The 13,498-nt window shown below is 45.0% G+C and overlaps 1 protein-coding gene across 1 annotated transcript; it reads right to left on the bottom strand.

The window, feature by feature from the left end:
* Positions 1-1,182: 1,182 nt before the first annotated feature.
* LOC129411055 (cyclin-dependent kinase 12-like) lies at positions 1,183-4,920 on the bottom strand. The gene is made up of 6 exons (XM_055160752.1): positions 4,364-4,920; positions 4,049-4,260; positions 3,712-3,872; positions 3,519-3,622; positions 3,118-3,375; positions 1,183-2,381 (listed from the first exon to the last, which is right to left on the bottom strand). Exons 5-6 carry the CDS (start codon positions 3,366-3,368, stop codon positions 1,754-1,756), a joined length of 879 nt encoding a protein of 292 aa, XP_055016727.1. The 5' UTR covers positions 3,369-3,375; positions 3,519-3,622; positions 3,712-3,872; positions 4,049-4,260; positions 4,364-4,920; the 3' UTR covers positions 1,183-1,753.
* Between the last annotated feature and the right edge of the window lie 8,578 nt (positions 4,921-13,498).

Here is a 13,498-nt window from a genome sequence, read left to right on the forward strand (position 1 = left end):
CAATCAATAGAATTAATTTACTAAAAGTAACATTTACACACAGTTACAGTTTGCTGCTCGCATTTGCTGGTTTCACTCTAAGAACACCTTCTTGTGAATATGAGGCTGCCAGAACCCCATCTCTTCTCCACATTCTGCCATGGACCAGACCACGGCTGCCTCCTGCAGGACAAAACAAGATTTTATTAGGACATTGTATACTAGGGGTGGGATGAGACCATTTCCACAAGATGAGACAAGACATGAGATTTGGTCCATGAGAATAAGACAAGATGAAATTTCGATATAATTTATAATAAATAAATAGTGTGGTTCAGTTCACAATTTTGGTCCATGCTGATTTCCTTTATTTTATTTTGTTGTCAATCTAATGCTGTTTTTTGGAACTAAAGCATCTCATGAAACGTAACTCACCTACACAACCCCCTTTTTTTTTGTCAAATCCAAAACTTAACAGATGGGGGAAAAAAATCTCACAAAGTCATTATTCTCATGTGTGCAAAATTTTGTAGCAATTTTGTCTCGCAATATCTTGTGGCATGAGATTTGTGATCGTGTACTTTTTTTTGTTTTTTAGTGGTCACCTAGACTTCTTAGCTTTGTCAAATTTTGTTAAAATTTTTTTTAAACAACCATTTTTTAAATGCTAATGATACACAATAATGTCATGCAAGTAGTTGTTTAGTGAAGTCTGGTTGGGGGAAGAGTTTGAATAAGGGTCCTTACACCTTATAACCATTTGAAAAGGCACTCAGTACTTGTAATGTATGACTCTTGGCCTACTAGGTGCTAGTAAAACCAAACAAATTTAACAGTGTATAACTGTGAATGTAGATATCTCTCCCATCATATGTCCCCTCACTTTTTAATAAACTCAATTATTTGAGAGAGTAGCTCAGTGCAGCAACAAGTGAATAAAACAAATTCTAAACTGAGCAAAGAGTGATGGGTTTTTGTGAATAAATGTAAGTAAAATGATTCTGCAAGTAATTCTGGCTTCAAGTTATTCAGTGTATGACACTCACTGTCCTGTTTTTAAACAGGAAATTAAATAAAAACGTGAAAGCTGTTCTTGACTCAAATAAAATGATCAAAACTTTAATGTAACATTGTACCACACAGTAAGAAAGCAAAGAAAAATTACAAACCATGTATGAACAAACAGGACAAGAAGAACGAGGGAGAGAGGAGAGAGAAGAGACAGAGAGATATCTATGATAAAGAGCTGTAAAACAAATCCTTTAAACAAAATTAAATAAATGATTAAATAATAATAATAGTATAACCATATAATATAACAATATAGAACAATAATATAATAACAATATAATGTAACAATATCACAATATATAACAATAATATTATAACAACAATAATCATCATCATCAAGATGAAGCTGAAACAATAAAACTACTGTAAACTAGGGATGTAACAATTCAGTGTAGACTACATAAAGAAATAACAGTTGTTTTAGGTCTTAGTTCTTTGGATTAAATCTTGTCAAGGCATTTTAAAGAGGAAAAAGTAGCACAGAAACAGTTTTAGCTGTTTAACCTCCACAAAATATTGCAATAAATATCCTACCGTAAGATGTACATAGTGAAAACATCGCACCAAGAGATTTGGATATTGTTACATTCCTAATCGTGAGCCTCCCCACCATATCGTGAGCTTTCCCATGATATCGCAATAAATAAGGTACCGTGAGGCTCATACCGTGACGATATCGTATCGTGAGACTTTGATATCACCCCTACTGTAAACTGTTCCTCCAGTCTTCGAGGGACAGTCCTGAGGCTGGAGAGTACCACCGCCCCTTCACCTGGGTGTGTCCAGTTCTTTTGCTTTTGTCCTGGCCACACTGCTTGCAGGTGTAGTGGTACTGCTCTTTTGATAGCCTCTTCTTTGGTGGTTCCCCCCTTGACGCTAGCTCCTCATCCTCCTGGGCAGTTTTATTCAGCCTCCAGGCACGTTGCCTTGGCTGAGATGGAAGGCACGCTGTAGGAGGTTGCTGCAGTGGAGGAGCATCAGGACATGGAAGAGCTTGCTGCCATGGAGCATAAATAAATGGGGAGTGCAAATATGAGTGAGCAGGCAGAAATGGAGGAGGATGCTGAAACTGAGGAACTGGCCCAAATTGTGGAGGGAAAATGAGAGGTGGAAATGGTGGATTGATCCCAGATTGCTTGTTAGCTGCCAGAGTGCGCTGACGGGGGAAAGCTTCTCCCTCACAGTTTTCTGGCTCCTCAAAGGTCATAACATCATGTGCATGTTGCACAGGGGCAGCCAGAAGTGTGTTTGCTGCAGGGAGAGGCTGTTCAGGAAGTACAGTGTCTTGGAGCAGCATGTCCCTGTCCTTCCTCTTATCCCTCCTAAGCAGCCTACAAGACAAACATTCAATAGTTTATACATGCAAGTCTATACCCCCTAAGGTTATTACACATTTTCTAATAAGCATGCAGGTGGAGGTTTTTCTTGAGGTTGAATCTTTATGTAACAGTGATAACGTGGTATTTGATTCCACTTGTCATTACTCTTATTGAGCTAATGCAGTTTGGGTGAATAGCGCCCTCTTGTGATGACTGGTAGTGATAAGTGCCCCTGGCGCCAAGAGCATGTTGCCAGTTCACGAGAGATGTGCACGAGGTGGGTCAATGATTTGAGCTCTGTTGGTAAAAATTGTGTATTTCTGTTTAATTATTCATTCTATGATCACATCCTAATTGTCCATCGTATTTATGTCATTTGGAACATTTATGAGCTAATATTTTGTACAGTGTTTGAGTTATTACAGTAATGGAATTTTGCACGTCGTGACAGAAGATAACTTTTAGATGCTAAAGTGACTTGCTCTCCTTGTAGAGCTGCTCACCGTGTTGAGCTGAGATATCCTGACCAGTATGTATATTGTTTGATGCAGATTAAAACCACAAAAGACAGCACCGTATCCTGGCCATTTGTTCACAACACTATTCAGATAAACTATACGATAGTCAAAGACGAACACAAACGGGTTACTCCCAAAAACAAGCTGGACTTTTGCACGGCCATGTTCAGCGCGGTTACATTGATATACTGTCTTGACTGTATGGGAAAGGTAAATGAAATAACACATACCATGAAGAGACAGTAGTGTTGTTCAGGGGCACCAGAACCATGTTTGTCTGGTCCAAGACAACCCTGCTGTCCTCCAGCAGCTGTCTGATGTTGCCGTAGACACTGACAATAGACTGAGGGATGGGCAAGGTTTTCCCCTTTGTGTCCTTTGGCCTGTTGCGTGCTTGCTCAAACTCTTTGGCAAGCCTGAGGCAAACACACTCACTGACCCTGTTTACTTCAGGGTCCTGGGCTACTTGGCCATGAGTCATGTATAGTCTGTGGGAGAGAAAGAGGATATGATCTGGACTGTGAACAAGGATGTAAAGTCATGATGAACCACGTGACGATGTCAACAGGGATTGAAATAAAATAATATGAACTGTATTGAACCAAGATGATAGCAAATTTTGGTCAAACACCTTTCTGACGCCTGCTGTCCAGGAGCAGAGCCACTCAGCTTCCTGGGTGCTCCCTACGGTCCTGCTGATCCACGTGACTTTTTTTTTGAGCCTTCTGGGTGTATCTAAAAGGTGAAAGAGACATCCATATGCTTCGTTACTTCCATGGAATGTATGTGTAATTATGGTGTACATAATAATTACTATTTTGTACCTTGCCTTGACCATGGCATGGAGAGCTGCATACAGGCGCACTATGTCTGCCTCCTCCTTGGCTGACAAAGCAGTGATGGTCCGGTTCAAGCCAACTAGGTAGGCTACCAGGGCATCAACTGCCTCCCATCCCACAACCCCTCTCGAGTCACTTGGGCTGGTCTGAAAAGTTATGAGTGAGAAAAAAAAAACAAGCAAATTAATGGTCACTCTTGTTTCTGATTAAGTGAGCAATGCAGATTTTACATTCATTTGTCTTATTAAAGTTTAACCACATTTATGTCAGGTAAGTACTGTGTTTTTGAGTAGGCTAAGGTGTTACAGAATGTGTTATTGACCTCTGTGACAACGACTTCGGGATCAGTGTCACCCTCCACCGACTGCTCATAAGAATCAGTAGCCCCCTCCTCAGACATGTCTATAGTGACATCTGCCTCATCTGCCTCCTCCTCCTCTGGCACCTGTGATGAAATTTCAGGGACATGCAATGGCGCAAGCAGGTCCCCTCTGTTGGTCTGGTCCAATAAATATTCCACCGCTATGCGCTCATCTGTAACCAGTATAAACACAAGGTGAGAAAAGGACATACATACACACATCCATCTCCTACATGTATAGCACAATCTTTGCACCCAAGAAATCCAAAGTCTTACCAGTAGAGGTTTCCCGGGTGGGGTGAATTCTGTCACTAGATTACAACCATGGACACGCTGTCTTAAGCTGTTGAGGTGGGACATCAGGCGGACATCGAAGCTTCTAAGGGTCGAGGCCCCCTCCCCAGCTACTGCCTCCTTGGCCCGGCCCATGTTCCACCTTGAACACCTTGGAAGCACTCCAGGTGTTTCTGCTGCATCTCCCAGATGTGGCGCATGCTGTCATGGCTCACCAAACGCAGCCCTGTGGTGTCTGTGAGGTCCCACACTGATTCCAGCAGTCCAAATCATCCACTCCATGGGTCCTCCTCCTGCAGTGTCTCTTTAGTTCTCCTGGGTTGACAGTGGCCATAAGCTGTTCCTCAGTGGGAACATCTCCACTGTGGCTGCTCTTCCACTTCTCTCTCTTGGCCTCCTTCAGGCATTGCACATCGTCCTGGTCCCATTCAAAAACGCAGGATGACAGCTTGGCACAAAGGGTGCCATATAGAGGGTAGTGTTCTGTAGTGAGGCCACAGTTGAAGCGTCTCACAAAATGAAAACTGTCTGAGCGCACTGCAGACTTCCATGGGTGGAAGAGCTTGGTCACTGAAGACACACCTGTGAAAAATAACCATTTTTAATTACGTAAAAAAAGCACATTTAATACAAATTGTTCTAACAGTGTGTCTATGTGTGTGCATGTGTGTGCATGTGTGTGTCTATGCGTGTGTGTGCATGTGTGTTTCTGGGTGTGTGTGTCTGTTTGTGCGTGAGTGTTTGTGTGTGCGCATGTCTGTATCTATCTGTGCGTGTTCTGTTTGTGTGTGTGTGTGTTTCTGTGTGTGCGTGTGTGTTTCTGTGTGTGTGTTGTGTGTGCGTTTCTGTGTGTGTGTGCACGTGTGTCTGTCTGTGTGTGTGTTTCTGTCTGTGTGCGTGCGTGTCTGTGTTTCTGTGTGTGTCTGCTTGTGCGTTTGTGTTTCTGTGTGTGTGTGCGTGTGTCTGTTTGTGCGTTTGTGTTTCTGTGTGTGTGCGTGTCTGACTGTGCGTGTGTGTTTCTGTGTGTGTGTGTGGCTGTGTGTGCGAGTGTGTTTCTGTGTGTGTGTGTGGCTGTGTGTGCGTGTGTGTTTCTGTGTGTGTGTGCGTCTGTTGTTGCATGTGTGTTTCTGTGTGTGCGTCTGTGTATGTTTCTATGTGTGTGTGCATGTGTGTCTGTGTGCGCGTGTGTGTTTCTGTGTGTGTGTGCGTGTCTCTGTCTGTCTGTGCATGTGTTTCTGTGTGTTTGTGTGTGTGTCCCTCTGGTGGTCAAAGCTGATGGTACGTGTGTGTTTCTGTGTGTGCGTTTCTGTGTATGCGTGCATGTTTTTGTGTGCGTGTTTCTGTGTGTGCGTGTGTTTGTGCGTGTGTGTTTCTGTGTGTGTGTGTCTGTGTGTGCGTGTGTGTTTCTGTGTCCCTCTGGTGGTCAAAGCTGATGGTACGTGTGTGTGTGCGTGTGTGTGTGTGTGTGTGTATGTGTGTGTCCCTCTGGTGATCAAAACTGATGGTACGTGTGTGTGCGTGTGTCTGTTTCTGTGTGTGCGCGCGTGTGTGTTTCTGTGTGTACGTGTGTGTGTGTCTGTGTGTGCGTGTGTTTCTGTGTGTATGTGTGTGTCTGTGCGTGTGTGTTTCTGTCTGTGCGTGCGTGTTTCTGTGTGTGTGTCTGTGTTTCTGTGTGTGTGTGTTTCTGTCTGAGTGTGTGTTTCTGTGTGCGTGTGTTTCTGTGTGTGCGTGTGTTTCTGTGTGTGTCTGTCTGTGCGTGTGTGTTTCTGCGTGTGTGTGCGCGTGTGTGTGTGTGTGTGTGAGAGAGAGAGAGAGACCCACCTGTCTGGTTGCAGCATGTCACGCCCCTGCCTGTCCTGAGTCTTCTGTGTGTGGACGTGGGCGGAGTTTGCTGGGAGCACCTGCACACCATCTGCAATCAAGCCTGCTACAAAGGACCAGCTCTCCTGCCAGACTCTGCCAGATTGTTTCGTCTACTTGATGGTGATTTTCCTGTCAGCTCAGTTTTTGATTTTTCCCTCGCTTTCTGTATACTTACCTGCATTTTTGTACTCCCAGTTTCCGCCATTGAAGACTCCTGCATCCCGGCTACTGGCTCCTCATCTCTCCACCGCCTATCCTCCCTGGTTAATAAACCCTTGTTACTTTTGCACTTCATCCTTGTTTTGAGTCCTTTTTTAGGTCCACTCCTGTGGCATTTAACAGAACAATCTGGCCAAAACATGGACCCGACAGACTCAAACCTCCTGTCCGAGATGGATCCAAGGCCTCTGGTTCAAGCTGAAGCTAACCCTTTGTTCCAAGCTCTCTCCAATAAAGGTCAATTATTGGGGAAGAACGACAATCAACTCAAGGAAATTGTTGGAAACCAGCAAACTTTTGCAGCTCAGATGAACCAAATTGGGACCATGTTGGCTAACCTCACTACTGCGTTCACCCAGTTTGGTGCTGCTCCGCCACCATCCAATGTCCTCCCTGGTTCTTCTCCACCACCTCCAGCTCCACCTGCCTTGGCTCAACGTGAACCTCATATCCCTACTCCTGAGAGATACGATGGCAATCTTGGCTCCTGTGGTCGGTTTCTCCTCCAGTGCTCCCTGGTGTTCGATCAACAGCCCCTCACCTATGCTTCAGATAAGTCACGCATTGCTTTTGTTATAAGTTTGTTAACTGGCAAAGCATCTCAGTGGGCAACAGCAGCATGGGAGAGTAATTCAGACATTTTTCGATCCTTCTCAGCCTTTTCTAAGGAAATTAAAAAACGGTTTGATCATCCATTAAAAGGAAAAGAAGCTGCTAAGAGACTGTTAGGCACTTAACCAAGGACCCTCCTCAGTTGCTCAGTATGCAATAGATTTCCGTATCTTAGCCCATGAAAGTGGTTGGGATGACACTGCCCTACAGAGTGTTTTTTTAAGAGGACTCACAGATAATGTGAAAGATGAGCTTGCCGCCCGAGATGAGACAAACGGTCTCGAGGAGCTAATCTCTTTGTCCATAAGTCTTGATAACAGACTCAGAGAAAGAAGCAGGGAAAAAAGGCTCATGCCAACCTACATTTCGTGCTCACTATGCTCCCTCTCCTCCGGTTCATTCACCTGTGCCAATATATGTTCCTCCTATGCCTTCCAGCCACTCTGAGCCTTCAGACACAGAGGAGCCTATGCAACTGGGTCGGGCCTGACTAACTCCAGCCGAATGCTAACGCCGACAAAGGTCTGGCCTTTGCATTTACTGTGGACAAGAAGGACATTACATCAGTGCTTGCCCCTTGCGGCCAAAAGACCAGGCTCACCTTTGAGTAGAGGGGTCCTAGTGAGCCATGCTTCCTCTTAAACGCCATTTTCTCCAGACCGGCTTCTTCTCCAGACCTCCTTGCTGTGGTTATGTGAGTCACTCTCATTCCATAGTTTTGTTGATTCTGGGGTCGACGATGATTTTACTGACTCCAACCTTGTTCTCCAAGCTAATATTCCTACTGAACCATTAGTTTCCCAGAGAGGTTAATGCACTGAATGGAAGCCACCTAGCCAAAATCACTCACCGCACCATTCCTGTCACCCTTATTCTTTCTGGCAACCACAGAGAGGAGATACAGTTATTGGTCATTCCATCTCCTCAAGCTCCAGTGGTTTTGGGTCTACCTTGGTTAAAGCTGCACAACCCACAAATAGACTGGTCAGCCAATAAGATTAACAGCTGGAGTGTTCACTGTCACTCCCATTGCCTCAAGTCAGCCGTCACTGTGAGTAAAAGTTCAAATTCTGCTCTACCTAATCCTCCTGATTTGACCTATGTTCCTACCATATATCATGATTTGGCTCAAGTATTCTGTAAAGAAAAAGCTCTATCCCTTCCACCTCACCGTCCCTGAGACTGTGGTATAGACTTAAAATAAATATCCCCTACCACTCATTGACTCAGCGTTTTGAGCCCCTCTATCAAGCAATTTTTTTTTACCAAACTTGACCTCCGCAATGCTTATCATCCGGTCCGCATCCGCCAAGGAGATGAGTGGAAGACTGCATTTAATACTCCTATTGGACACTTTGAGTATCTAGTCATGCCGTTCACTTACAAATGCCCCTGCTGTCTTCCAAGCCCTGGTTAATGATGTGCTCCGTGACATGCTCAATAAATTTGTATTTGTTTACTTAGATGACATTTAGATTTTCTCCAGAGATCTTGAAGAACATTTGAAGCATGTGAGGCTGGTCCTGCAAAGACTCTTAGAAAACAAGTTATTTGTAAAAGCCGAAAAGTGTAAATTTCATGCAACCAACTTTATTGGTTTTGTCATTGAGCAGGGGCAACTCAAACCTGATCCGGCTAAAGTGAAAGCTGTTGCGGAGTGGCCCAGACCTGAGACACGTAAACAACTCCAGCGTTTTCTGGGATTTGCTAATTTCTATAGAAGATTCATCAAAGATTACAGTAGGAAAGCAGCTCCCCTTACCTGTTTGACCTCCACTCTAGTCCCATTCAAGTGGTCTAACGAGGCTGAAATGGCTTTTTCTACACTCAAACAACTTTTCGTAACTGCACCTGTTTTACCTCACCCAGATCCGTCCAAGCAGTTCATTGCTGAAGTCGACACCTCAGACTCCGGAGTGGGTGCTGTCCTATCCCAGCGTTGTCCTAGGGATCAGAAAATTCACCCTTGTGCCTACTTCTCTCGGCGATTAACACCAGAGGAAGCCAACTATGACATTGGCAACCGAGAACTTCTGGCAGTTGTTTTGGCCCTGCAAGAATGGAGTCACTGGCTGGAAGGAGCTGAGCATCCCTTTATCGTGTGGACTGACCACAAAAATCTGTACTACCTTCGTTCAGCTAAAAGGCTGAACTCCCGTCAGGCTCGATGGGCACTGTTCCCGGAATGTTAAGCCTGATGCACTGTCCCGTCAGTCCACTTCTGAGGAGGCTGAAACCCCACCTGCTCCTATCTTGCCTCCAGCATACGTTATTGACAAGCCCTCTACTTCAAGTTTCCTCCTTGGAACCGTTAACTGGGAGATTGAGAAGGTAGTCCCGGAGGCCCAACAAACCCAACCTGACCCAGGTACTGGTCTGCCTAATTTTGTTTGTCCCTGACTCTGTGCGCTCCCAAGCCCTCCAGTGGGGGCACTCCTCCAAGTTAACTTGTCATCCTGGTTTTAATTGCACTTTAGCTTTCCTCAGACAAAGATTCTGGTGACCCTCCATGTCTCGTGACACCAGAGCTTTTGTTTCTGCTTGTCCTGTGTGTGCTCGCAGCAAGTCCAGTCACCTGCCCGCTGCTGGTCTTCTCCATCCTCTGCCAATCCCCAGCTGGCCTTGGTAACCCCACCACTTGGAGTTCTTTTTTGCCTTGGGTTGAGTACGACCATAATGATGGTGATTTTCCTGTTGGCTCAGTTTTTGATTTTTTTTCCCTGCTTCCTGTATACTTACTTGCATTTTTGTACTCCTAGTTTCCGCCATTGAAGACTCCTGCATCCCGGCTGCTCGCTCCTCATCTCTTCACTGCCTATCCTCCCTGGTTAATAAACCCTTGTTACTTTTGCACTTTGTCCTTGTTTTGAGTCCTTTTTTTGGTCCACTCCTGTGGCATTTAACACAGCAGTCCCGATCGACAGAGATGACCGCAGGTTCAGAACCTGGCCAAACTCGTTGCCGATGTTGGTCATCCACGCAGCACTGCCCACTATTCCACCAGCCAGCTTCTTGTTGTAAACCAAATACAAGCACAAGAAGCAAATGGATTTCCTTTTGGTTTTTTTTGTAATTATACATGTTGTATTTTATAATTTTTTTACTATTGAAACCCTAACCTTCTTTGTCTTATCCATCTTAAGAATTCTACCATAAGTAGAAGTGATGACTCCCTTCATTTCATCAAGATGGCTGAAGATGTCATTAGAGTGGACTGTCTCAAACCATTGAGCAAGTGGAAGGGGACTGAAGGGTGGTGGTGGAAGATGAAGAGCTGCAGAAGGGACAAATGTAGCCATCTTCATATGGTGCTCACAGTCCGAGAGGTAACAGACGGTCTGATGTGCCCACTCCTCGCTCTCTCTATTACAGCCTGGAGGTAGGAGGTGTTAACGCTGGTCCTCGGCTTCAGGAAAGCCATGCATTTTAAGTTCAGAGCCAGTTGTGTGGTGAGGACAACGGGAAACATGCTCCTGTGAGCAACATCCAGCTGGGACAGTATATCCTGCTCTGTGGGCAAACTGGCAGAGAGCACTTGCTACAACGTGGATAGTCCCCGCCCACTAGGTAGCAGCAGCTATCCATGTCAATCACCTCCCTGACCTTTCTGTAGATCCCAGAGCTGTTCATTTTCTAGGAACACTTTGGGCATTTTTAAGGGTATCCCCCACATCCTCACTGGTGCCCAAAAGAATAGCCTTTAACGATAGTACGGCCCAGGCTAAGAAGGAGATGGTTTGGGCTCCAGTGGGGGGGGTGAAACCAGCAGGGTTGGTTTTTTTTGTTTTAACTGGCCTGTACGCTCATATAGGCACTTTGCAATCCACACCTGATCAGCTTCTTGGATTGTTCTCCAAAATTGCTCAGAAAGAAAACTTTTGTGAGGTGGAATTTCAGTGTGGTGTGGTGGAGCTACTTGAATGAGTGAGCAGAGATTGAGCTAGGTTTAGTGGCAGTACTGTTACCTTTTGTGGTCATGGCATAATGAAGGCTGTATAGTGAAAGCATTCCCTCTCCTGTCACTGATGCTTCTGCCTCTGTGTCTCTTCTCCCTGCCTCTGTGCTGACTCGAACTCCCTCTGCCTCCATTTCTCCGCTCCTTGTCTCTGTGTCTCCTCTCCTTGTGTCCCCGTTTCCTCTCCCTGCCTCCATGTCGACTTGGACTCGCCCTGCCTCCGTCTCAACTCCTCCTGCCTCACTGGACCCAGCACCTGATTACAGATCTGCTGGCTGGAGGGAGTACAAAAAGAGGGAATTAAAGCTTTCTTTAATTGCATCTTTTTGTAATTTAGTAATCAATTAGTAAATAATTTCACCTACCTTGTGGAACCCACAGGTACACTGAAGGCTTCTCCCAAACAGATCCTTAGCATGGCTCTGCAGGAGCAAGCATCAATCCTCACTAAGGCCTTTGTTCATTTCTTGGCCTCTGGCCAGTTGAAAAGTGGATTTTGCCCTGGGCATACTTGAAGCAGATGTCCCTCCAACCTGTGCACATGGCCTCCCACTTGTCCCGACCGGGATGGAAAACGGAGAATTTCTTGTCCAAATCATTGTTAAATGCGCATTTGCCCTTCGGCATGTTGCAGACTGACCGACTGTTTGTGCCTGCTCGCTCCTTCTGAGTCACAGAGCTGTGAGAGCCGCTCAATTTAATGGCCCAGTGAAAGGTAATGAAAACCCGGACATTTCCAACAGTTTAAAAGAAAAAAAAAAAAAAAAGTCGAGCCCCCAGGACAGGACACAAAAAATTGACATGTCCGAGGAAAAACGGAAGTTTGGTCATCCTAATTTATATCATTTCTCATACAAAGAAAGCGTAGCAAAGTTACAGTGCTTTGGAGGGTCATGGTTGTTGCCCTCTGTACAAAGACAAAGCAATCACAGCCCTCGCGGTAAATAATAATAAACCAATGTCGCCACACGTCAATTAATTATCATAAATTAGCCATGTGTGCATTGTGTAGCGTAGCGGTGTGAATAGACCATTTAAAGTAGCTATGTGCGCATTCTGTAGATTATGCTATGCTAATCTCATGTAGCATCATTAACTCCACAGCCCCCTACCTTGGGACCTTGCACCCTATGTAAGTTCGTACATCTGTATTCAAGGACTTGAAGAAAACAGATAAACGAACAATGAAACTTGGCACGATTATTTCACGTGTTTTCCCGCGAAATCGGCGGACTTTATTCGGCAAATAAACAAATAAATAAATACTTGGGTCTTCTGATTCTGTCATATCACCGTACAGTGGCAGTATGTACCGTCAGAAGCTAAATTAGCAATAATATAGCTTACATATGGTATTATGAGTACTAAGCAAATTTCCACACTTACCCTTTCCCCTAACTTTTGGAAAATGTGTAAAATGGCTGCTACTGTAAACTTTCTGTACCACGACAAGCCCGCCCCAATTTATTTTCTCGCCAGGCGATAAACCCTAAACCCTAATCCCTAACCTCACAGGGTGTTATATCTGTTGGGCGCTGGCCTCCACAGACTGGTAGAAGATTTCCAGTAACTTGCTGCACATGTTGAAAGACCTTTCTCAGGAAGAGTCTACTCATGCTCTTCTTATACAGAGCATTACTGTGTCCAAGGTTCTTGTAGCAGTCATTATTTCCACCTCATGGCCCTGGATGTTGATTGGCTCCATTGGTGTCCTCTTTCTCCTAAAGTCAGTCATCACTTCCTTGGTCTTGTCGAAGTTCAGGAGCAGATGGTTTGCCTGGAACCATTCAAAATTTTGCAGTGTCCTTTTCTCCAGCTTTTGTCCATCTCTGACACACCCAACCACCACAGAGTCATCAGAGAACTTCTGCTGTAACAGAAATCAGAGGTGTACAGAGTCAGTGGAAACAGAGACAGGACTGTACCCTGGGAGCTCCTACATTACTCAATCTAGCAATCGATCAGTCAACAACGGGCTATTCATTTCGCAGATCTCTGGTTGTACATAAACCATAAATAAAATCATGTAAATACAATACAGGAGACCCGCAAACCTCAATACATCACTGGACACATTTGCAAATTTACTTTCCATTTAGAAGTTTACTGGCAGAAGGAATAAAACATTTAATGTTGCGGTTGGTGTTTTGTTGTGCAGTGACATATCGCCTCCCAGAGGGCATTTGCGCAAACTGCGAGCGCAGCACATGGTTAAGCTGACTCAGCACTGCCCACAGTATCAGACAGAGTGCTTCCAGTCGCATGTACTGAGACACTGAAGAAATCTAAAAACAATATCCTCACATAGCTCTTAACACTGTCCATGTAAGAGTGTGGGCCGGTGAAAGAGATAAATGAGCCTCGTCCACACTAACAAGGGACTGATAGGCAAATTGTAGAGTCTAGGGAGAGGACCACCAGGGGGCTGAGCCAGAACAAGAGTAAAACTCTTGGAACTCGAACGATGG

The sequence above is a fragment of the Boleophthalmus pectinirostris genome, unplaced genomic scaffold (assembly GCF_026225935.1).
Source record: "Boleophthalmus pectinirostris isolate CB_2022bp ecotype Guang Dong unplaced genomic scaffold, ASM2622593v1 HiC_scaffold_3, whole genome shotgun sequence".
Classification (NCBI taxonomy): domain Eukaryota; kingdom Metazoa; phylum Chordata; class Actinopteri; order Gobiiformes; family Gobiidae; genus Boleophthalmus; species Boleophthalmus pectinirostris.

Bases quoted from the DNA above. Each gene is read 5' to 3' on its own strand.
- LOC129411055 (XM_055160752.1), bottom strand. From the start codon at position 3,368: ATGACTCATGGCCAAGTAGCCCAGGACCCTGAAGTAAACAGGGTCAGT. The intron at 2,382-3,117 runs GTATGTGTTATT...TTTGTCTTGTAG, and splicing joins AACACTACTGTCTCTTCATG to GCTGCTTAGGAGGGATAAGA.